The 25,852-nt window shown below is 43.7% G+C and overlaps 1 protein-coding gene across 1 annotated transcript in view; it reads right to left on the bottom strand.

The window, feature by feature from the left end:
* Positions 1-2,691: 2,691 nt before the first annotated feature.
* The window catches only part of LOC148352292 (papilin-like), a 31,395-nt gene continuing 8,234 nt past the window's right edge, over positions 2,692-25,852 (bottom strand). Inside the window, 18 exon segments of the mRNA XM_088354995.1 lie at positions 2,692-4,296; positions 4,387-4,565; positions 6,109-6,217; positions 6,288-6,424; positions 8,471-8,518; positions 8,520-8,612; positions 8,680-8,758; positions 8,832-8,959; positions 13,863-14,045; positions 18,789-20,340; positions 20,412-20,538; positions 21,453-21,648; positions 22,626-22,752; positions 22,815-22,938; positions 23,010-23,182; positions 24,116-24,196; positions 24,275-24,398; positions 24,465-24,595. Coding sequence (XP_088211121.1) covers positions 4,139-4,296; positions 4,387-4,565; positions 6,109-6,217; positions 6,288-6,424; positions 8,471-8,518; positions 8,520-8,612; positions 8,680-8,758; positions 8,832-8,959; positions 13,863-14,045; positions 18,789-20,340; positions 20,412-20,538; positions 21,453-21,648; positions 22,626-22,752; positions 22,815-22,938; positions 23,010-23,182; positions 24,116-24,196; positions 24,275-24,398; positions 24,465-24,595 — 3,749 coding nt within the window. The 3' untranslated portion in view covers positions 2,692-4,138.

Below are 25,852 nucleotides of genomic sequence, written 5' to 3'. Positions count from 1 at the left end.
ACTTGCTTCCCGCGCCTAGCGAACTCCGGATTGTGGGCACAGCCCTTTCTCTTTCCTCCAACAAAACTTGTGAGAAACGTAACACAATTGGGTCCTGTTTCCATTCTGGTCTTGACACATTTTTGAGTTTTAAAAGTAGAACATTTTCAGGTCAAAATAATACAAACTGATTTCCAAAAAATCTGGTGAGTTTTAAAAGTGGAAAATTGAGTTTACCCCAAAAAATGAAGATTTTTGTAGAAGACAATTCGTGATTAAATAACTTTTTATTACACCAAAAACGAGTTTAGGGGACGAGTACTTAATGATACAATAATACCTAGTAATAATAGATAGATAGATACTTTCTTCATCCCCGTAGGGAAATTCGCACTTCCAGCAGTATCCTTGTCTTGAAAATAAAACAATAATAAAGTAAAAGAAATAGAATACATAAATACCCAATATAACGTGTTGATATAGAGTATTTAAATAGTGCTACATAAAATACACGCTGTCATAAAAATAGGGTAATGTGCAATGTGGGGGTGTGGTCTAATGTGGGCTTTTACTCCCCCGGGTAGAGTTAAAGAGCCTCATGGCATGAGGAAGAAATGGTCTCCTCAGTCTGTCCGTGGAACAAGACTGTGACAGCAGTCTGTCGCTGAAGCTGCTCTGTAGTCTGTAATGATTATATTCTTAATGATACGCTGGTGTAATAATAATCTGTGTGGCCCTTTGAGACTTGTTGTGAGCAAGGACCAAACAAAAACCAAAAACTAGTCTTTTTCAGGTGACAGCAATGAACTCTTCCGGAACAGATCCGATAGAATCCGCAGTCACAATTCGTCGAAGGAAGTCGGGGCTCGCGTGCAAACGAGCACACCGCTAAACCAGGGCAGTAAAAAAAACCAGGCCGACCGGCTCGCGTCATCAAAAAAGGAAGCGGTCGCGGCTGCGCACGCATGCAAAACCTTCCCGCTTGGGTTTTGCACCTGCACGCCAGAAAACGTTTCTGCACAGGAAATACAACGTGAGCTCTGTACCTTCTTGTGAATTCTTTCATTCGTATTTATTTCCAAGTCCTACTTTTTTTGATTATATCCGTTTTGGGCGAAAAAGGAAGCAGCACAACGTCATGCCACAACTTTTTATTTTTTCACACAGGAACGAAAAACAGAATGACATGAAAAGCAAAATTTGGCTACACGATGCCTGGAGACCTCAACCCTAATATTTGTACTCTAAGATGTGGGAGGAAACTGTAGTGCCTGGAGGAAACCCACGCAAGCACGGGGAGAACACGCAAACTCCACACAGGAAAGAATATATATATATATATATATATATATATATATATATATATATTTTTTTTTTTTTTTTTATTACTGGGGTGTCTGAGCCCTAAACAACAAAGCACTGGATCTTAAGAGCCCCGAAGAATGAAGCAATGAATCAAAGAGAGGCTAAAATAAAATAGACTCGATCACCGAGAAGCTTAAAAAAATCAAAGCACTGGATTACCAAGAGCCCCCAAATTTGAAGGCACTGGATCAACGAAAACCCAAAAAGTTGGCACCGGTTGACAAAACTCATTGGATCATATAGAGCCCAAAAAAAATGAGGCACTGGATCACTGAGAGGCAAAAGAATGAGACACTGGATCACAGGGACTAAAAAAAGGCCCAGGATCATATGAAGCCCCCAATACAAGCGCCGGATCAATGTGAGGCAAAAAAAATTGAGGCACAGGATCATAAGGTTGAAAAAAGCAAGACACTGGCTCACTGAGCCTCAAAAATGAGGCACTGGATCACAGGGACTAAAAAAAGGCCCAGGATCATATGAAGCCCCCAATACAAGCGCCGGATCAATGTGAGGCAAAAAAAATGGAGGCACAGGATCATAAGGTTGAAAAAAGCAAGACACTGGCTCACTGAGCCTCAAAAATGAGGCACTGGATCACAGGGACTAAGCCGGGAACACATGAAGCCCCCAAAACAAGGACTAGATCACTCTGAGGCAAGAAAATGAAGGCACAGGATCACAAAGACAAAAAAAGCAAGACACTGGCTCACTGAGCCCCAAGAAACAAGGACTGGATCGATGTGGGGCAAAATAAATCAGACACTCTAAAAAAAAAAGAGGCACTGGATCACAGGGACTACAAACAAGGCCCAGGATCATATAAAGCCCCCAAAACAAGGATTGGATCACTGTGAGGCAAAAGAAAATGGAGGCGCAGGATCACAAAGGCAAAAAAAGCAAGGCACTGGCTCACTGAGCCCCAAAAATCGAGGCACTGGATCACTGTGAGGCAAAATAAATCAGACACTGGATTACTGAATGGCTAAAAAATGAGGCACTGGATCACAGGGACTACAAACAAGGCCCAGGATCATATGAAGCCCCAAAAACAAGGACTGGATCACTGTGAGGCAAAATAAAATGGAGGCGCAGGATCTCAAAGGCAAAAAAAGCAAGACACTGGCTCACTGAGCCCCAAAAACGAGGCACTGGATCATTTGGAGGCAAAAAAAGACGCAACGGACCACCAAGCTTCATAAAAGCAGGGCACCGGATCAGAGAGGGCAAACTGAATCATCTAGAACCCCAGAAATATGGCTCCGGATCAATGAAAGCCCCCAAAATTAAGTATTGGACCCCAAGGTGATGGACCCATGTGGGGGAGGCAGTAACTTCAGGCAGAGGTGCTCAAAACAAAGTTTTGTATTTAATAACAAACATAGAAGAAACTCACAAAATGTCCAAACAAGAAAGTAGAAACGAAAACCAAACGTGACAAAGTTCAAACTACAAACGGCGACAGAAACCAGAACCTGCAAAGTAACAAAGAAGCACCAGAAACAAACGAACCTGGCGTGTTGGTGAATATAGAAATGACCATGAGCTGACCACGTGTGATGTTCAAAATGTCCTTATAAAGCAGGGGTGTCAAACTGGTTTTAGCTGGGGGCCACAAATGCTAAAAAAAAATCTCACAGGGGCCAGACTAGAAAGTTTAAGAGAAAGAGAGAGGGACAAAAAGACAGAGAAAGAGAGGGAGGGAAAGAGAGAGCGATAAAAAGATTGGGAGAACAAGGGAGACAGTGAGAGAAAAAGAGAGAACTATGAAGAAGGAGGAAATAAATATAGAGAGAAAAACAAAGTGAAAAAAGAGAAAGATGAGAAGAATAAGAGAAGTGAAACGACAAAAAAAAGTCAGCAGGAGAAAAAGAGACAAAGTGAGGTGAGAGAGAGAGAGGTCGAAAAAGGGAAAGAAAGAGGGTAAGAAAGAAAGAGAAAAATAGAAAGAAAGAGAATGAAAGTGTATATTAGAGAGAGAAGATAGAAAGAGAGCAAGACATAGAAAAAGAAAGAGTTAGAGAAGAAGAGCGAAATAGAGAGAAATAGAGAAAAAGAGAGGGAGGGAGAGAGAGAGTGATAAACAGATAGGGAGAAGAAGGGAGACAGAGTCACAGTGAGAGAAAAAGAGAGAGCAGAATAGAGATATGAATAAAGAAGGGGGAAATGAATATAGAGAGAAAAAGAAAGTGAAACAAGAGAAAGATAAAAAGAATAAGAGAAGTGAAACGACAGAAAGGAAAATAGTCAGAAGGAGAAAATAGACAAAGTGAGGTGGGAGAGAGAGAGGGGTCAAAAAAGGGAAAGAAAGAGGGTAAGAAAGAAAAAGAAAAATAGAAAGAAAGAATTAATGTGTAAATTAGAGAGAGAAAATAGAAAGAGAGCAAGACAGAAAAAGAGTTAGTGAGTGAGAGAGAAATAGAGAAAAGAGAGAAAGAGAGTGAACAGGAGAAAGAAAAAGAGGGAGCAATAAATCAAAAAGAAGTGAGTCAGAGAGAAATGGAGAAATACGACCACAATTGTTTTGCAAGTGTTCACTGGCTTGGGTGACATCCGGTGGAAATATTTAAAACGACAGCTCATTTTCCTCTTGCGCTTCTCTCACTGTTACCTTGCGGGCCGGATTTAAACCTTTGGCGGGCCTGATCTGGACCACTGGCCGCCTGTTTGACACCTGTGTTATAAAGGGTTCAGGATAATTGGCCAAACACACATGTGCCCAGTTCAAACCCCGCTTGGGGCCCTCAGACGGTAACAACCGGATCACTGAGAGGCTTTAAAACAGGGCACCGGATCACCAAGCTGAGGTATCGGCGCCCCCTGCTGGCCGGGCACAGCTGGCGCAGCAAAAGGCGGCGAAGTAAGCGTTGTCGCACTGGCGGGTTGACACCACCAGCTCGCAATTGGCCAAATCGGGTCGGTCCGAACACGACGAAGGAGACCCACCCGCCTCTGAAGATCAAATCCAAAGGAGACCGGAAAAAAAAGGAATCGGAATTTAGCAGTCGGGACGGGATCGGGAACAACCGAGGTAAGACTTACCTGCTGTAGCAGGACGTCTGTCCACGAAGACTTCGGCCGAGACGCTGAGCGATCGGACGCCGGAGTAAGCGTTGCACGTGTACGTCCCCTCGTCCGACGCTCGGACGTCCTTCAGCCTCAGCGTCCCGTCGGGGGACACTCGCAGCCTCGCGCCGTCCCCGCCAACCGGCACCCCGTTCCTACACCCACGGGGACAAGAACGACTTCAAAACCAGCAGTAGAGGAGTCTGCCTCTGTGCTGGGACGTACAAGAACGAAGGTTCCGTCCAAGGGACATCTAAATTTGGTTGAAAGAACGTCAGTGAAAAGTCGGAAAATGGTTCGGTGCCTGCAGTCCCTCTCCTTCTCCAATGAGCCAACCTCTACCATATACACTCCAGATTCCCACTTCACGTCGCTGAATCGTTTTTGATTCCTGCTCGAGACATTCACTCGGAAAGATGTCAAACTTCTTCCAAGAATTTCTTCTTCAGTTCTCTCCTCGTTCCAAGATCATCCACTCCGATCATCTTTTTAAAGGTATTACCAAGTTTCCTTCTGGCCACCCCATCTATCTATCTATCTAGACATCTATCTATCTGGACATTTATCTATCTAGACATCTATCTAGACATCATCTATCTGGACATCTATCTTACTGGACATCTATCTATCTATCTGGACATCTATATATCTGGACATCTATCTATCTGGACATTTATCTATCTGGACATTTATCTAGACATCTATCTAGACATCATCTATCTGGACATCTATCTTACTGGACATCTATCTATCAATCTGTTCATCTATCTATCTGGACATCTATCTATCTGGACATCCATCTATCCTGACATTTATCTATCTGGACATTTATCTATCTAGACATCTATCTATCTAGACATCTATCTATCTAGACATGTATCTATCTGGACATTTATCTATCTAGACATCTATCTATCTATCTAGACATCAATGGATCTCTATCTATCTATCACTCTAGACATGTATCTAGACATCTATCTATCTGGATATTTATCTATCCGGACATCTATCTTTCTATCTATCTAGAGTCTAGATAGATAGAAAGATGGGGCTCTAGATTCTATACATCTATCTATACATCTATCTAGACATCTATCTATCTGGACATCTATCTATCTATCTGGACATTTATCTATCTGGACATTTATCTATCTAGACATGTATCTAGACATCTATCTATCTGGATATTTATCTATCCGGACATCTATCTAGACATCTATCTGGACATTTATCTATCTGGACATTTATCTATCTGGACATCAATGCATCTTTATCTATCTATCTGGACATCTATCTATACATCTATTTATCTATCTATCTAGACATCTATATCCATCTATCTTTCTATTTATCTAGACATCTATCTAGACATCTATCTATCTAGACATCTAGACATCTATCTATCTCTATCTATCTCTATTTATCTAGACATCTATCTATCTAGTCAATCTACCTAGACATCTATCTATTTAGACATCTATCTAGACATCTATCAATCAATCACCCCAAGAACCCTTCTCAGGTTTTCCCTCCTCAGCAGTCCCGGTTCCACTCTCCCAGACATATAGTGAATCACTACTGCGTTTGGGTCCCTTCGACATTCCGTGAGAAAGTTCCCATCCAAAAGACGTCGGTGGAAAGACTTTGAAGAGACCTCAAAGGACAAACGAAGTTCAAGAAATTTGTCCTTCATCTGACCTTGACCACCGGACGCTGACGCGGTCCCCCGCCGCCTCGCAGGACAAGACGGCGGCGCCGCCTTCGGGGACCCGGACGTCCTCGGGAGCCCGTACGATCCGCAGGGCGGCTGAAAACGAGACGAGACGGTCGATCTTCGCGGAGGATAAAGAATACGCTTTTCGTTTCGCGGTGGTGACCTCGGACCGCCAGGGTGACGCTTTTTTGTCGGTGTTGCCGTGGCGACCGGGACGAGGAGGCGGAGCAAGTGTAGACCCCGGCGTCCTCCGTCACGAGGGAAGGGAGCAGGAGAGCGCCATCTGGCTGCAGGATCCACCTCCAGAAAAAGAAGGGAAAAAACGCGGTTTGATATCGAAATTCTGTTCAAAAGACACGATGCACTATAGCACAGGTGTCAAAGAGACGGCCCGATCAGGCCCGCTAAGGGATTGAATCCGGCCCGCCAGACAACAGTCAGAGAAGCGCAAGAGAAAAACAAGCTGCAGGTTGAAATAAGTCAACTTGATGTTGCTAAAGCCAGGTGCCTCCAACAAAGACACTGTACTTGTATTTCTCTCTCTCTCTCTCTCTCTCTCTGTCTCTGTCTCTCTCTCTCTCTCTCTTTTTATCTTCCTTTGTTGCTCTTTGTCTCTCTCTCTCTCTCTCTGTCTTTTTAACTTCCCTCTCTCACGTCTTCTCTTTTTATTTATTTTGTTCGTTTATCTCTCTCTCTCTCTCTTTGTGTCTTTCACTCTCTCTCTCTCTCTCTCTCTCTCTCTCTCTCTCTCTCTCTTCAACCCTTTTTTCCCACTCTGTCTCTGTCACTCTGTGTGTCTCTTTTTATCTTTCTTTGTTGCTCTTTGTCTCTCTCTCTCTCTCTCTGTCCTTTTAACTTCCCTCTCTCACGTCTTCTCTTTTTATTTATTTTGTTCGTTTCTCTCTCTCTCTCTCTCTCTCTCTCTCTCTTTTTTTTTTCCACCCCTTTTCTCCCACCCTGTCTCTGTCTCTTTCTCTCTCTTTTTCTCTTCCTTTGTTGCTCTGTGTCTCTTTCTCTCTCTTTTGCTCTAACTTCCTTATTTCCTTTTCTCAATTTTCTCTTTCTCTTTTCCTATCCTTCGTGCTTTCTTTTCTCTTTTCTCTCCTTCTGTCTCTCTATTTCTCTTTGGATTTCTTTCTTCCTCTCCATTTCTTTCCCCCTCTCTCACGACTTCTCTTTTTATCTCTTTTGTTTCTCACGCTCTCTCTCTATTTTCCACCCCTTTTCTCCCACTCTCTGTCTCTGTCTCTCACTCTCTGCATCTCTCTTTTTCTCTTTTTTTGTTGTCTCTTTCTATGTCTGTGTCTTTTAACCTCTTTTGCTCTTCCTTTTTTCCTTTTCTCTTTTCTCTTTCTCTCTTCCTACCCTTCGCGTTTTCTTTTCTCTTTTCTCTCCTTCTGTCTTTCTATTTCTCTTTGGATTTCTTTCTTCCTCTCCCTTTTCCCCCTCTCTCGCGACTTTTTATCTTTTGTTTCTCACGCACTCTCCCTCCCTCTCTCTCTTTTTCTTTCTTTGTCACGCCCTCTCTCCTTTCCCCTCTCTTTCTCTTATTTCTTTATCTCTCTTTTTCTTTCTCTTTAATCTACTAGTCCCCCGACAGAATGTTTGTTCTATCGTGTAGCCCCAAGGTTAAAATGAGTTTGACACCCCTGCACTATAGCAGAAAAAGAAAGGGGGAGGGAAAAGGAGAGGGGGCAGAGCAAAGAAAGAAAAAGAGAGAGGGGGAGAGAGCGTGAGAAACCAAAGAGAGAAAAAGTCGTGAGAAACGGGGAAAAGAAAGGGAGCAGAAGAAAGAAATCCAAAGAGAAATAGAAAGACAGAAGGAGAGACAAGAGAAAAGAAAGCGCAAAGGGTATGAAGAGAGAAAGAGAAAAGAGAGAAAAGGAATAAAGGAAGTTAGAGCAAAAGAGGTTAAAAAGAAATAGAGAGAAAGAGACACAGAGGAACAAAGGAAGAGAAAAAGAGACACAGAGAGTGAAAGAGACAGAGACAGAGAGTGGGAGAAAAGGGTGGAAAAGAAAGAGAGAGAGAGAGAGAAAGAAATACAAGTACAGTTCTTTGTTTGAGGCACCTTTCTTTGGCAACATCAAGTGGACCTATTTCAACCTGCAGCTCGTTTTTCTCTTGCGCTTCTCTGAGTGTTGTCTCGCGGGCCGGATTCAATCCCTTAGCGGGCCTGATCTGGCCCGCGGGCCGCCTGTTTGACTCCCGTGGTCTAGAGAATATTCCTCATTCCCAAACTGAAACCTACCTACTCATGCATAAAACGCAAAATCCGCCAGTGCAACTTTCTGCTCCAGCTTAACGAAACATGAGAAATCGAAGAGCGGGACAAAAAAACGCTACCTGTCCCGGCCGAGCTGGCGGCCATCTTTTTTCCAGTCGACGCAAAGGCAAAGCGGTCGCGGGTACGACTCCGCACGGCAGGCGCGCGTCTTCTCCGACGTTCATCTCCAGGAACGAAGAAGAAGGACCTTCCAAGGAGAACCTGAAGGCCACATTTCCTTCTAAACATTTGGAAAAAGAAGGAAAGAAAGGATACATCCCGTTCTCACCCGGACGCGGGTCGCTCCGTCGCCATTGGCTGTCGAGACCCGGGCCGCTCTTCCGCCATTGGCTGCCGAGACGCCGCGTCTGCGATCGACCGAGAGCATCAAAACGGCCATATAGTGGCCCCCGAACCCTCGAGTTTCTACCGTACTCGTACCTGAGACGCTGAGATAAACGTATCGGTGGTCTCTCTCCTGCCCTCTAGTGGCCAAGCACAGGTACCAGCCGGCGTCCGACTCCAGAACCGGGCCGAGCAACAAGGAGCCGCTCGGCTGCTGCCGAAACCTGAAAGTCCAGACCAAATAAACAGGAAAAAAGGCTGGGATGTCGAACAGGTGGCCCGCGGGCCAGATCAGGCCCGGTAAGGGATTGACTCCGGCCCGCCAGACAACGCTCAGAGAGGCGCAAGAGAAAAACGAGCTGCGGGTTGAAATATGTCCACTTGATGTCGTCAAGGCCAGGTGCCTCCAACAAACGCTGTACTTGTTTTCTCTCTCTCTATGAGTTTCTCTCTCTCTTTTCTCTATGTCTCTTTCTCTCTCTATGTCTCTCACTCTCTCTCTCTCTATGTCTCTCTCTTTCACTCTGTCTATGTCTCTCTCTAGCTATTGTTCTCTATGTCTCTCTCTCTGTTCCTCTCTCTCTATGTTTCTATCTCTCTCTCTCTCTCTCTCTCTCTCTGTGTCTCTCTCTTTCACTCTGTCTATGTCTCTCTCTAGCTATTGTTCTCTATGTCTCTCTCTCTCTCTGTTCCTCTCTCTCTATGTTTCTCTCTCTCTCTCTCTCTCTCTCTCTTTCTCTCTATGTCTCTCACTTTCTCTCTCTCTATGTCTCTCTCTTTCTCTCTCTAGCCATTGTTCTCTATGTCTCTCTCTTTCTCTCTATGTCTCTCTCTCTCACACTCTCTATGTCTCTCTCTCTCTCTGTCTCTCTCTCTAGCTATTGTTCTGTCTCTCTATGTCTCTCTCCCCACCTCTCTCTCTCTCTCTCTCTCTCTATCGCTTTATCTCCTCTCTTTCTTCCCTTCTCTCTCTCTCTCTTCTCTCTTTATATCTATATATCTTTGGCTTTCTTTCTTTCTCTCTCTTTCTTTCCCCTTTTTACTATTTTTCTTTTTATCTCTTTTGTTACTCACATTCTGTCTTTCTCCCTTTCTCTCTTACTTTGTCCCAACCTCTCTTTTTCTCTCCCTCTCTTTCTCTTATTTCTCTCTCTCTCTCTTTTCTCCATGTATCTCTCTGTCTCTCTCTCTCTCCCTATGTCTCTCTCTCTCTCCCTATGTATCTCTCTCTAGCTATCGTTCTCTGTCTCTCTCTCTCTTTTGCTCTTTCTCTCTCTACATCTCTCTCTCACTCTCTCTCTCTGTCTCTCTCTCTCTCTCTCTCTCTCTCCCTAGCTATTGTTCTCTATGTCTCTCTATCTCTCTCTCTCTCTGTCCCTCCCCCTCTCTATGTCTCTCCCTCTGTCTCTCTCTCTAGCTATTGTTCTCTCTCTCTCTCTCTCTCTCTCTCTCTCTCTCTCTCTCTCTCTCTCTCTCTCTCTCTCTATCGCTTTATCTCCTCTCTTTCTTCCCTTCTCTCTTTCTCTCTCTCTCTCTCTCTCTCTTCTCTCTTTATCTCTATATATCTTTGGCTTTTTTTTTCTCTTTCTTTCTTTCTTTCTTTCTTTCTTTCCCCTTCTTACTATTTTTCTTTTTATCTCTTTTGTTACTCACATTCTCTCTTTCTCTCTTACTTTGTCCCAACCTTTCTTTTTCTCTCTCTCTCTTTCTCTACTTCTCTTTTGATTTCTTTCTTTCTCTCGCTTTCTTTCCCCCCTTCTTACTATTTTTATTTTTATATCTTTATAGTTTCTCACATTCTCTTTCTCCCTTTCTCTATTTCTTTGTCCCACCCTCTCTTTTTCTCCCCGTCTCTTTCTCTTATTTCTTTCTTTGTCTTTTTCTTTCTATCTAATCTACAAGTCCGGCCCCTATCGTGTGGCCCCCGAGTTCAAATCGAGTTTGACACCCCTGCTCTACAGATATACAGTATTCGCTTGACCTGCAATATTGTATCATCCGCTAGAGGGCAGTAAAAGATTTTCTACCGCATAGGAACAATACAAAACGAATAAAGCAAGTAAGTAGTGCCAGTCGCCATTCTTTACAAATCGACGACACTAAAATGACCGATTTGAAAGATCTCATTTTTTAAGCTAAACTAACGTCGCCGTCCCTATCGGAAAAAGCTTTTATCTTTTCTCTCGAGCAAAAAAAACCTTTTTAAAAGACTTAAAATAGTGCCCCGTAGACGACATTAAAAAGTTGACATTTTGGACTTTTCAGACAATGTTAATACACGAGAAGCCATTTTGGACCTCATTAGGTTTCGGGACTAGAAATCAACAGAGCAGATGTAGTCCAAAAGCCTGTAGGCCCTCCAAAACAAACTAGTTAAAATATCATGACTATAGTAGATAGAGTGCTACTCATAAAAACGTTTTTTTTTTTTTTTTTGTTCCAACGAGTCCCCGTAGTCTGTTTCTGTGTCTATGACAAAAATCATACTACAGAAATACAAAACTAAATATCATGAATAAAGTATCTATCTATTTAGACATCTATCTAGACATTTATCTATCTATGTAGACATCTATCTTTGTAGCTATGTAGACATCTATCTACCTATCTAGACATTTATCTAGACATCTATCTAAACATCTATCTAGACATCTATCCATCTATCTCTATCCATCTAGACATTTAACTAGATATTTATCTCCCTATGTAGACATCTATCTTTGTATCTATGTAGACATCTATCTGCCTATCTATCTAGATATCTATCTATCTAGACATCTATCTATTTATCTAGATATTTATCTAGACATATATCCATCTATCTCTATCTATCTAGACATTTAACTATCTAAACATCTATCTATCTAGACATCTATCTATATCTATCTATCTAGACATCTATCTATATCTATCTATCTAGACATCTATCTATCTAGACATTTATCTAGACATCTATTTATCTAGCCATCTATCTAGACATTTATCTATATAGACATCTATCTATCTAGACATTTATCAAGACATCTATACATTTATCTAGACATCTATCCATCCAAACATCTATTTAGACATCCATCTCTCTAGACATTTATCTAGACATCTATCTAAACATCTATCTAGACATCTATCTAGACATCTATCCATCTATCTCTATCCATCTAGACATTTAACTAGATATTTATCTCCCTATGTAGACATCTATCTTTGTATCTATGTAGACATCTATCTGCCTATCTATCTAGATATCTATCTATCTAGACATCTATCTATTTATCTAGATATTTATCTAGACATCTATCCATCTATCTCTATCTATCTAGACATTTAACTATCTAAACATCTATCTATCTAGACATCTATCTATATCTATCTATCTAGACATCTATCTATATCTATCTATCTAGACATTTATCTAGACATCTATTTATCTAGCCATCTATCTATCTAGACATTTATCTATATAGACATCTATCTATCTAGACATTTATCAAGACATCTATACATTTATCTAGACATCTATCCATCTAAACATCTATTTAGACATCCATCTCTCTAGACATTTATCTAGACATCTATCTAAACATCTATCTATCTAGACATCTATCTATCTCTATCAATATATCCAGACATTTATCTAGACATTTTTAGATCTATCTATCTATCTAGACATTTATCTAGACATCTATCCATCTAAACATCTATTTAGACATCCATCTCTCTAGACATTTATCTAGACATCTATCTAAACATCTATCTATCTAGACATCTATCTATCTCTATCAATATATCCAGACATTTATCTAGACATTTTTAGATCTATCTATCTATCTAGACATTTATCTAGACATCTATCCATCTAAACATCTATTTAGACATCCATCTATCTAGACATCTATCTAAACATCTATCTATCTAGACATCTATCTATCTCTATCAATATATCTAGACATTTATCTAGACATCTATCTATCTATCTAGAAATCTATCTATATCCAGACATTTATCTAGACATTTTTAGATCTATCTATCTATCTATTTAGATATTTATCTAGACGTCTATCTATCTAGACATCTATCTATCCATCTATCTATCCATCTAGACATCTATCTATCTATCCATCTATCTATCCATCTAGACATTTATCTAGACATCTATCTATCTATCCATCTATCTATCTAGACATCTATCTATCATCCATCTATCTATCTATCTAGAGATACATCTATCTATCCATCTAGACATTTATCTAGACATCTATCTAGACATCCATCTATCTATCTAGACATCCATCTATCTGTCTAGACATCTATCTATCTTTCTAGACATCCATCTATCTATCTAGACATCCATCTATGTCTATCCATCCATTTAGACATCTATCTATCCATCTATTACACTGCATAAAAAGGAACCTCATATATTCTGTTTTCAAGAAGGAAAATACTATAGAAATTCTATTATACAAAATACTACTGTAGAAATATTACCCCGAAATACTACAAAAATACAATTACAGCAACAGTACAAAAATCCGAAAAGTCGTTTTAAAAATGCTACTATTTGAATACTACATGCCGCTTTGGAAATACTACAAAAATACCACGACATAATTCCATAATACTAATATTACTGGAGAAATACTACGGTTGAAATATAACTACAGAAGCATTACAATAGAAATACCGCGGAAATACAAACACAGCAATACTACTATGAAAGGATGACAAAATACTATAAAATAAAACGACAGTACTACGAAAATACCACAGATGTACAACAAAAAATGTAATGTGAAATACTATAGAAATACTACTACAAAAAAAACACTGTGGAAACCATTTAAAATTACTCCAAAAATTAAACTCCAGTAATACTACCCCAAAAACAGGGACCTAATATGACTTAGTTTGTAAACCAATTGGCCGAGATTCATCCCTTTCAAAAGAAAAAGAACGTGTATTCCTGAACAAGGGACATTGTCCAGGTCACCAAGAGGGGCCCCTCAGCCATATTTTGAAAGCCAATGCGCCCCCCCATGGCCACTTGAAATAGTGGCGGGAAAAAGAGATTTTTTTTTGACGGAACAGACGAAAAGACAGACAACTTTAGACGGGCTTCTTGTGGACCTTTGTGACGACAATATCACGCCGTCCTTCCTCCACTCCGTGGTCACGCCCATGGCCACGCCCACCGACGCCTCCCACGCCGGAACGGCCAGCCGGCACGGTAGCGCCACCATCTGGCCGACCAGGGCCTCCACCGACGACGGGTCCGACTGCTCCAGCCTCAACGGGGACGGCAGGGTCGAGCTGAAGCCGCCCCGGATTGGTCAATTCGGGATTGTGGGCGGGGCAACCACAACAACAACAACAACAACAACAAGCAACAAGACACAACAAAGATGGCGGCGGCGGTGTTACATTGACACCCGATCTTCAGTTTGCAAGGTCATGTCTCAAATTAGCTTTGGCTTGTAGTCGTTAACATGTAGCCCTTAGCGTAACTCGTTAGCATGTGGCTGTCAGCATGTCCAGTTAGCATCTACTTGTTAGCAACTAGCTGTTAGCATGACTCGTAGGCATGTAACCATTAACATAACTCGTTAGCATCCACTCGATAGCATGTAGCCGTCAACATGACTGGTTAGCATCTACTCGTTAGCATCCACTCGTGAGCAAGTAGCCGTTAACATGAATTGAATTGCTAATATCAAAATATGAATAACATGTAGCCCTTAGCATAACTCGTTAGCATGTGGCCGTGTTAGCATCTGCTTGTTAGCAAATAGCTGTTAGCATGACTTGTAGGCATGCATCCATTAACATTACTCGTTAGCATCCACTCGATAGCATATAGCCGTCAGCATGACTGGTTAGCAAATAACTGTTAGCGTGACTCGTAAGCACGTAGTCATTAGCATGACTCATTAGCATCCACTCGTGAGCATGTATCCGTTAACATAATTTGAATAACTAATAATGAAATATGAATAACATGTAGGCCTTAGCATAACTCGTTAGCATGTGGCCGTCAGAATGTCCAGTTAGCATCTACTTGTTAGCAAATAGCTGTTAGTATGACTCGTAGGCATGTATCCATTAACATGACTCGTTAGCATCCACTCGATAGCTTATAGCCGTCAGCATGACTGGTTAGCATCTACCCGTTAGCAAATAACTGTTAGCGGGACTCGTAAGCACGTAGCCATTCGCATGACTCATTAGCATCCACTCGTGAGCATGTAGCTGTTGAATTGAATAACTAATAATGAAATATAAATAAAATGTAGCCCTTAGCATAACTCGTTAGCATGTGGCCGTGTTAGCATCTACTTGTTAGCAAATAGCTATTAGCATGACTCGTAGGCATGTATCCATTAACATGACTCGTTAGCATCCACTCATTAGCATGTAGCCGTCAGCATGACTGGTTAGCATCTACCCGTTAGCAAATAACTGTTAGCGTGACTCGTAAGCACGTAGCCATTAGCATGACTGGTTAGCATCCACTCATGAGCATGTAGCCGTTGAATTGAATAACTAATAATGAAATATGAATAACATGTAGCCCTTAGCATAACTCGTTAGCATGTGGCCGTCAGCATGTCCAGTTAGCATCTACTTGTAAGCAAATAGCTGTTAACATGACTCGTTAGCATCCACTCGATAGCATGTAGCCGTCAGCATGACTGGTTAGCATCTACTTGTCAGCGAATAGCTGTTAGCGTGACTCGTAAGCACGTAGCCATTGGCATGACTGGTTAGCATCCGCTTGTAAGCATGTATCCGTTAACATAATTTGAATAATTAATAATGAAATATGAATAACATGTAGCCTTTAGTATGCTAACTCGTTAGCATGTGGCCGTCAGCATGTCCAGTTAGCATCTACTTGTTAGCAAATAGCTGTTAGCATGACTCGTAAGCATGTATCCATTTATATGACTGGTTAGCATCTACTCGTTAGCAGATAGCTGTGACTTGTAAGCACGTATCCATTAGAATGACTGGTTAGCCTCCACCCGTTAGCATCCACTCGTGAGCATGTAGCTGTTAGCATGACTTGTTAGCATGTAGCCATTAGCATGCTTACAGCGTCACATCCAACTCGTGAAGGCAAATGTTGTTAACCCCAGGGGTGTCAAACATGCGGCCTGCCAGCACATAGAATTCGGCCTGCGAGACAACGCTATGAGAAGCACAAGAGAAAGATGTGCTGCAACTTCTCTCTTTTCTCTTTCTCTTGGTCTATTTTCCTCTCCCTTTCTCACTCTCTCTTTTATTCTCTTCTCTCTCTCTTTCCCTTCTGTCTTTTCTCCCTCATTCTTTTCTCTCTCTTCTCTCTTTATCATGTCTTTCTTTTTCTCTTTCTTTTTTTTTCTTTCTCCTTCTCTCTCATTCTCTTTCCCTTTCTTTCTCTCTTTTTTGCTTTCCCATTGTTTCTCTCTCCCTGTCCTCCCTCTTTCTTTTTTTCTTCTCTTTTCTCCCTCATTCTTTTCCCTCTCTTCTTGCTTTCTCTTGCTGTCACTCTCTCTCTTCTCTCTTTATTGGTCTCTTTCCCTTTCTCTTTCTTCTGTCTTTCTCCATCTCTCTCATTCTCTTTCCCTTTCTTTCTCTCTTTTTTGCTTTACTGTTGTTTCTCTCTCTCTCTCTCTCTCTATTTCTCTCTTTTGTTCCCCCTCTTTCCTTTTTTCTTCTCGCTTTTCTCCATCATACTTTTCTCTCTCTTCTCGCTTTCTCTCGCTGTCACTCTTTCTCTGCTCTCTATTTCTCTCTTTCTTTTCCCCCCCCTTTTTTGTCTTTCTCATTCTCTCCCATTCTCTTTCCCTTTCTTTCTCTCTTGTTTACTTCCCCATTGTTTCTCTCTCTCTCTTCCTCTCTCTCTCTTGTTATCCCTTTTTCTTTTTTCTTCTCTTTTCTCCCTCATTCTTTTCCCTCTCTTCTTGCTTTCTCTTGCTGTCACTCTCACTCTTCTCTCTTTATTGGTCTCTTTCCTTTTCTCTTTCTTTCTTTCGTCTTTCTCCTTCTCTCTCATTCTCTTTCCCTTTCTTTCTCTCTTTTTTGCTTTCCCATTGTTTCTCTCTCTCTCTCTCTCTCTATTCCTCTCTCCCTCTTGTTCTCCCTCTTTCGTTTTTCCTTCTCTCTTTTCTTCCTCATTCTTCGCTTTCTCTCTCTGTCACTTTCTCTTCCCTCTTTATCATCTGTCTCTTTTTCTCTTTATTTTGTCTTTGTCCTCTCTCATTCTCTTTCCCTTTCTTTCAATCTTGTTTGCTTTCCCATCGTCTCTCTCTCTCTCTCTATCTTGTACCCCCTTGATCTTGTTCTCTCTCTCGTTATCTCTCTGACTCTCTCATTTTCTTCCTCTCTCTCTTTTTTTTTCGTTTTAATCTACTAGTCCGGCCACCTTTTATAGAATTTGAGACTAAAACATTAGAAAAGGATTTCTTCCTTTTCTGGTCACCGCAGTCAAGCTAGCGCTCTCCTCTATTTTCTTTTAAAATACAACTTACTTCATCGTCACTTTTAAAAGCACTAGCCGAGTATGCTCATTAAGGGGGAGGGGCAAATGATTCCTTGTGTATTGTTTTATAGAGCCAAAAAAGTAGAAATTCAATTTGAAGGTTAGAGTTAAGCAGTGTAGGACACAGGTGTCAAACAGGCGGCCCGCGGGCCAAATCAGGCCCGCTAAGGGATTGAATCCGGCCCGCGAGACAACACTCAAAGTAGCGCAAGAGAAAAATGAGCTGCAGGTTGAAATATGTCAACTTGATGTTGCCAAAGCCAGGTGCCTCCAACAAAGACACTGAACTTGTATTTCTCTCTCTCTCTCTCTCTCTCTCTCTCTCTTTTCCACCCCTTTTCTCCCACTCTCTGTCTGTCTCTTTCACTTTCTGCGTCTCTCTTTTTCTCTTCCTTTGTTGTTCTTTGTCTCTTTCTCTTGCTGTGTCTTTTTAACTTCTTTTGCCCAAACTTCCTTTTTTTCCTTTTCTCTTTCTCTCTTCCTACCCTTCGCGCTTTCTTTTCTCTTTTCTCTCCTTCTGTCTTTCTATTTCTCTATGGATTTCTTTACTCCTCTCCCTTTCTTTTCCCCCTCCCTCACGACTTTTTATCTCTTGTTTCTCACACTTTCTCCCTCTCTCTCTTTTTCTTTCTTTGTCCTGCCCTCTCTCTTTTTCCCTCCCTCTTTCTCTTATTTCTTTATCTCTCTTTTTCTTTCTCTTTCATCTACTAGTCCGGCCCCTGACAGAATGTTTGTTCTTTCGTGTGGCCCCCGAGGTAAAATGAGTTTGACACCCCTGGTGTAGGACATTCAACTTTGGGTCAGAATTCTATTTTGCAATGTCAGACGATGTGTATCCAATACTACGCTTCTTTTATTCGCAGTGACTAAAAAGAGAAAAGGTTGCCTTGACAACCTCCCTCAGACCAGCCAGCCAAGATCCCAACTTCTATTTCTTTTGTTTTATTTTTATGTTTTGTTTTGTGTTCTTTTCTAGTTTCTTCCTTAGAAAATCCCTCAATTCTAGAACGCGTGCGTTGAAGCAAATCCGTTTAAGCCGTGCGTAGCCGACCCTCCGGATTCACTAAAAGAAAAAGGGTTTTCTCGACGTGATTATTTTATAAGGAATGTGGTGCTCCAAAAAAGGCTTGACCAGTTTGAAATGAATACATTAAAAAGTGAAACTATTTGATTGAACAGCCATGTACATTGACTGGTTTTCTTAGCGACTTAGGCGTCCAAGAGTATCCGTAGCAGGTGTTTTAAACCGTTTGAGATCTTTTCCCACTCCACTTCTAGCTCCAACTTACGAGTCAAGGCGACATTTTGTTGTGACAAGACCGGGACGAGGACAAGGACGAGGACAGGTGAGCATCACATCACAATTTTATTAGTAGTAGGATGTTGACGACACGAGGTCGGACGCACAAACACAAAAACGGTGGAACGCGAGCAGGACAAAAAGGGAATTTCAGGGATGGGGGGGAGTGATTGACTGAGGTGGGAAGGGGCAAGTGAATGCGCTAAACCCTAACCCTAGGGAAGGTCCTTACCTGGCGGCAGGGCCCAGGTGCTTTTTCACGCTAAGAAAGTAAGGCCGGCGGGCCCTCAAGTGGATCCGGGCCTTGTGGGCCGAGTGGGCCACGCCGGAGGCCTTGCCCAGGTAGACCTTCAGTTCGCCCTCCTCGCCCAATCCGTTCTCGTGGCCGTTTCCGTCGGCGCGCAGACCGTAGCCGTTTCCGTCGGCGTGGCCGTTTCCGTTACCGTTTCCGTCGGAGTCGCCGTTTCCGTTTTTGCGGCCGCTCCCGTTGGAGTAACCGTTACCGTTCGCGTAGCCGTTACCGTTTCCATTTTTGGGGCCGTGACCATTTCCGTTGGAGTCACCGTTACCGTTGGCGCGCAGACCGTAGCCGTTTCCGTTGGTGTGGCCGTTTCCGTTTCCATTTTTGGGACCGTTGCCATTTCCGTTGGCGTCACCGTTACCGTTGGCGCGCAGACCGTAGCCGTTTCCGTTGGTGTAGCCGTTGCCGTTTCCATTTTTGGGAGCGTTGCCATTTCCGTTGGCGTCACCGTTACCATTGGCGCTTAGACCGTAGCCGTTACCGTTCTTGTAGCCGTTACCGTTTCCATTTTTGGGACCGTTACCATTTCCGTTACCGTTGGCTCGTAGACCGTAGCCGTTACCGTTCGTGTAGCCGTTACCGTTTCCATTTTTGGGACCGTTACCATTTCCGTTGGAGTCACCATTACCGTTGGCGCTTAGACCGTACCCGTTACCATTCTTGTAACCGTTACCGTTTCCATTTTTGGGACCGTTACCATTTCCGTTGGAGTCACCGTTCCCGTTGGCACGCAGACCGTAGCCGTTTCCGTTCGCGTTGCCGTTACCGTTTCCATTTTTGGGACCGTTACCATTTCCGTTGCCGTTACCGTTGGCGCGCAGACCGTAGCCGTTTCCGTTCGTGTAGCCATTTCTGTTACCGTTTCCATTTCCGGCACCGTTGGCACGCTGTCCGTATCCATTTTCATTGGTGCGGCCGTTCCCGTTTCCGTTAGAGGACCCGTTTTTGTTTTTTTGACCATTATCTTTGCCGTTCCCGTTTCCGTTGGCACGCTGTCCGTTTCCGTTTGAGTAGCCGTTACCGTTGCCGCGGCCGTTACCGTTTCCATATCCGTTGGTGCGACCGTTTCCGTTCCCGTTTGAGGAAAAGTTACCATTTCCGTTGGAGTAACCGTTACCGTTGCTGCGCCCGTTTCCGTTGGAATATCTGTTCTCGTTCGTGCGGCCGTTGCCGTTTCCATTTCCGTCGGTCCGACCGTTCCCGTTGGTGTAGTCGCGGCCGTTACCGTTAGCTCGGCCGTTACCGTTTTTGTTTCCGTTGGCGTAGCCGTTACCGTTGGCATAGCCGTTTCCGTTAACTAGCTCTCCGGGCTGGTGGCATACACTGTCGCACTCTTCTTCCGTGTCAAAATTGTTGCTGTTGCCGTGGCAGCCTCCGTACCAGAAGGTGGCGCACTTGCCGGTCAGAACGTCAAAGAAGTAACGAGCGGTCCAGCGGGAACAGGACCCGGCGGCTTTGGGCAGCGTGCAGACGGAGCGTTCGTCTGGGGAAAAGACAAAAAGGGTTTTGGCCGGGATGGCTAGTCCGTCGGGATCGGGCGTGGCGGGGACTTACACGGGGCGGGGGGATCCGGGCATCCTTCTCCGTTGGGTCCGGCGGCGGGGGAGGTCCGGTCGTAGCAGCAGCCGTAGGTGGCGGTCCGGCAGGCGGCGCCGTTCTCGGCCGGCAGGTAGGAAAGGACCTGGGGCCCGAAGGGAGTCTCGTCAAAACCAGGTTTCAAAGAACAGAGAGCATCTCGACCGAACTTTACTCAAGACTGGCACCGCTCATGCGATTTTACCGTCCGACTATTTTAGCAACCACCTGAGATACTTTTTTCTTTTTTTCTTTTTCTTTTCTTTTTTTTCTGGCTTTTTTTCTGAATTGTTCCTTCTTTTTTCTTTTGCTTTTGTTTCTTTTTTTCTCAGCTTTTCACTCCTTTTTCATTTTGGTATTTTTTTCTTTTTTGTTCTATTCCCCCCTTCCTTTAAGTCATTTGTGCACAATTTTACGTAATATTTGGTCGTGTAGGGATGAAAGAAGCAAAAACAACCCGAAGAGCCGTTTGGGAACCGAAAGAGCCGGTTCCTTTTTAGTGAGTCGAGCCGAAGAAGCCGGTTCTCGAAAAACTCTACTAACTTCACTCAACTTTGTTCTACTTCGACATTGACTTCCAAACACCGCATTTAGAACACAGCGTCAGGGGAACCCGTGGATTTTAATCTTCATGCACTGTAACTTTGACTTAATTCGCTTTTCCGAAACACGTTGACAGATTGCTCCCTGGGAGTACTTAAATGCTGTCCTGTGAGTCGCCTTTTGTCGGAGCGTCTCTTTTGACACGTCGAGCCCTGTGAATCTCCGTTTTTTGCCCGTGTTTTGCTCTTGTTTTGTTCTCGCCCCGATCTGTTTGATTTTGACCACTTCCTCGTTCCGATCAATCAACTTCCGCGACCGACGATCCCCGGACCCAGTGTGTGCTCCTTCCTCTTCTCCCCAATAAACTGTGAGTAACGTTACGCGATTGGGTTCTCCTTCCCGTTTCCTGTCACTTCGGAATCATCTTTTTGAAATGTCAGGTGTCCTGAAAAGACTGGATAGTTTTTGTTTCCTTACGGCTTGCGGCGTTCGTGGTCCGCAGGGCCGCATGTTGCAGTTCTGTCGGTCGGTGGGGGCCTGTCGGTACTGGGCGCAGTAAGCGTCCTCCACCACACGGGGGCCCGAATCATCGTTGTAAAGACAGTCCACGCCGCGGTATTGGACGCCGCCGCCGCACGCCGCGTCGCACTCGCCCCATTGGCCGCTTCTCCAGCTGGGGGCGGGGCCAACAACAGGCCGTTAGTCAGGAAAACAAATGAATAGTCCAGGTAAAAAAATCGCAATATTTCTCTCTCTCTCTCTCTCTCTATCTATCTATCTCTATGTCTCTCTCTATTTCTCTCTATCTCTGTCTTTATCTCTCTATCTATCCATCTCTCCATGTATCTCTCTCTCTCTCTCTCTCTCTCTATGTCCCTCATTTTCTCTCTCTCTCTCCGTCTATATCTCTCTCTATCTATCTCTGTTTCTATCTCTCCATCCCTCTATCTCTTTATCTCTCTCTCTCTCTGTCTCTGTCTCTGTCTCTGTCTCTGTATCTATCTCTATAACTCTCTCTATCTCTGTCTCTATATCTATCTCTCGATCTATCTATCAATCTCTCTCTCTATATATATATCTCTCCATGTATCTCTGTATGTCTCTCTCTCTCTCTCTCTCTCTCTCTCTCTTTCTTTCTCTATGTCTCTCTCTCTCTCTCTCTCACTCTCTATGTCCCTCATTTTCTCTCTCTCTCTCTCTGTGTCTCTATGTCTCTCTCTCTATCTATCTCTGTCTCTATCTCTCTCTATTTCTATGTCTCTCTATCTCTCTCTCTCTATTTCTATGTCTCTCTATCTATCTCTCTCTCTATTTCTATCTCTCTCTATCTCTCTCTCTCTCTATTTCTATCTCTCTGTCTCTTTCTCTCTCTATCTATCTCTCTATGTATCTCTGTATGTCACTCTTTATCTATCTCTCTCTATGGCTCTCTCTCTCTCGCTCTCTCTCTCTCTCTCTCTCTCTCTCTTTTTTTCTTTCTCTTTCTCTATGTCTCTCTCTCTCTGTTTCTCTCTCTCTTTCTCTCTCTATGTCTCTCTCTCTCTCTGTTTCAGATGAAGTGGCTGGGGGAGGTGGAGGCTGGGCTTCCCTGCTGACTTGGCGCAATTATTTTTGAAAGTAGAGATAGGGGTAAGTGTTTCTGGAACTCACGCATAGGTAACCGGGCAGGTCTGAGGGTTGCAGGTCCGGTTGGCTTCGGGCCGGGCTTCGTAGGCGCACAAATAATCGGGCACGGCCCGGTTGTCGACGGAACAGTACACGGCTCTGGACTGGGCGCCTGAAAACGACAGGGCCTTTCAAAAAAGGGTCGGAGGAACCGAGGAAAACCTCTTCCCGAACCTCTTCCGCACTCCTTGCTGCAGGCGGACCAGGACCCGAAGCTCCAGGTGTAGCCCTCGCGGGGGCGTCCCACCGGCAGGTAGTACTCGTACTCGACGCCCTGGTTGGGCTCCTGGCTGATGAGCTGTGAGGAAGGTACGAGTTAGCGCCAGCGAGCTAGCGAAGCGCTACTTCCCGCCCGAGCCGCCTCCTCACCTCCACCACCAGGGGCTCGGTGGTGGGCCCGCGGCCGATGACGGACTCGGGGAGCCGGTCGCCCTCCGCGCCTCGCTGGTAGTAAAGTTTGGTGCCGGCGATGTGAGTGGCTCGGGTAAACTCCAAGGACCAATCGCCGTTCAGGTAGTAGTCACCTCGGAGGTTCTTAATGGCTGAAAACGGAAGGGGGCGGGTCGGGGGAGGGGTTGAAGAATCCTAAAAGGATACTGTCACCGCTAGGTGTCACGGAACGGTGTAGCGCAACAGAAAATGAGTGCTACGAATCTCAATCAGGAATAAAAACTACACTTAAAGTGCTTCTCATTTTGTTTGCACAGCCTTTTGCAAAAAAAAGGAAAAAGGGAAAAAAAGAAAAGAAGAAGAAAAGTGGAAAAAAAAAATAATAAAAAGGCGAAAATTAAGAAGAAAATGAACAGAAAGGGGAAAAGAGAAAGAAAAACGGGTAAGAAAGAACAAAAAAGAGAAAAAAGGAAAAAATAATAAAAGTGGGGAAAACAACACAATAAAAAGGCGAAAAATAAGAAGAAAATAAACAGAGGAAAAGAGAATGAAAAATGGGTAAGAAAGAACAGAAAAAGAGAAAAAGGGAAAACTAAAATTAGAATAAGTCGAAAAAAACACACTAAAAAGGCGAAAAATAAGAAGAAAATGAACAAGAAATGGGAAAAGGGAAAAAAATGGGTAAGAACAAAAAAAGAGAAAGAAAAGAATAAGTGGGAAAAAACAATAAAAATGCAAAAAATAAGAAGAAAATAAACAAAAAGAGGAAAAGAGAAGGAAAAATGGGTAAGAAAGAACAAAAAAAAGAGAAAAAATCGAAAAAAGAAAAGAAGAATAAAAGTGGAGAAAAAAAACAATAAAATGGCGTAAAATAAGAAGAAAATGAACAAAAAAAGGAAAAAGAGAAAGAAAAATCGGTAAGAAAGATCAAAAAAGAGAAAAAGGAAGAGGGAAGTTAAAAGAAGCAAAAGCTTTTTGTTATTCTGAAAATTCAAAGTCTTGGTATGTTTTTGCTGTATTTGGTTTTGAGTTTTCGGTTTTATTTTTTGTTCATCCTAAATGTGTTTCTTTTCATCGATTGGTACCCAAATAATTTCTTGAGGGCCGCTTCTCTCGGATGCTGATGGAGGTGGCCCCGGCAGGAATGGTGAACATCTGGTTGTAACCTAAATTCCCCCCACACCAAAAACACAATTTTTTTAAACTTCCCGCACAAAAAATACAATTTCCTGCAACAATCTTACCATGGGCAAGGCGCTGCGTGGTGAAAGTGTTTTTGACAAGCGTGCAAGTCTGGCCGCTCCCCCCGCATTGCAAGCAGGGGTCCTCTTGCAGGTGCGAGTCCAGGACTTGGTCGCAACCCATCCGCTAAAAAACAGGGAGCGCGATGCGTTGAGAGGCCGTCGGAAACGCGGACGTCGGTATCGGTGTTACCCTGCAGACTCCCTGGACGCAGACGTCGGGGCGTCCCGGGTGGCAAGGGGTTCCGTCCTTCACGCTGGCGCTGTGCCGGTATACCAAATTCTCCCCCTGGGGGACGCAATTCAGCTCGCACGGGTTCTCCGCTGCACAACAAAAAAATTCATAGAGTTAACTGTGACGGCTCCCCACCTGCAGTTCCCCCCTTCACCGAGAGATGGTGGCATTACCCTGTTTTCCAGGCTCCCAATTGGCCAACGAGCCTCCCTCTACTACAAACACTCCAGCCTCCCACTCCACGTTGCCGAGTCGTCTCTGAACCCTGCCCAAGACCACAAGACCTTCTTCTTCTCCAAGCATTTTCTTCAAGGTACTCCTGAATCCCCAAGACCGATCGATCAAATATACCCCCGAGGAGCCAAGCGCCAGCTACTGGTCAATCGTTGCCAAGACTGCGAGACAGACCTGGACACTCCGATCCTGGAGGGCTGCATGTCCTGCCAGAGTTTTGAGTTTCACAAGCTCCTGCCAGCTTTCTAACGAGATGATCGTTTTTAATGACCTGATTTGAAGAACAGAAGCCTCCAAAATCATGCAGGTCACACGTGCCTTCAGGACCACAGTGTCCTGGTCTACTGTAAGGGGAGACAGACCAACCTATGCACTGCCTGGATAGACTAGAAGAAAGCCTACCATACATGCTTCCTGGACCATCTGGAAGTGTATAAGATTATGAAAAACTAAGAGCCTTCATTCACAACTTGAAGGATAACCTTAGAGGCCGATTTCCCGATTCAGCAGCAAGTCAAAGAGATGCACTTTCACTGTTGTTCTGCATAGAACTCAACCCCCTACCATTAGATCCTCACAAAGCAGTAACAGGTACCGATTCAGTCGTGGGACAACAATCAGCCACCTCCTCTTCAAGCCGTACACCAGGAATGAGCCAGAATTGGACTCACTGATCCACACACCACCAGGGTCTACAGCAGGGGCGTCCAACCTGGTCTGGGAGAGCAGCGTGTACTGCATGTTTTGGGATTTTCTCTGCTCCAATCCAGGGGGTTCCAATCACCTGGATCATTGTCCAGCTCCCACAATTTGCTTCACCTGAGTTGAAGAAGAGAAACCTCTGAAACATGCAGGACATGCGTCTCTCCAGGACCGCGTTGGCCACTCCTGGTCTACAGCACAACATAGGCATGTCATTAATATTAAAAAAGTGTAGCGGTTGCATAGAGAGGCCAAATGATCAGGGTCGAGGACACCGATCTACCAGAAGACAACATACGTGACCTCCATGGCAGCTACCTGCTAATGGAAATAAGGACACGAGGAAGTCAACCACAGCAAAATATTTGCAGAGAGTAAGGCAGGTCCTGAAATGTCAGCTGAATGGTATA

Source organism: Urocampus carinirostris, chromosome 15 (genome assembly GCF_059441175.1).
Source record: "Urocampus carinirostris isolate Australia breed hairy pipefish chromosome 15, RoL_Ucar_1.0, whole genome shotgun sequence".
Lineage (NCBI taxonomy): Eukaryota > Metazoa > Chordata > Actinopteri > Syngnathiformes > Syngnathidae > Urocampus > Urocampus carinirostris.
The sequence above is the reverse complement of the archived record's forward strand: the minus strand, read 5'-3'. Positions and strand labels throughout refer to the sequence as shown.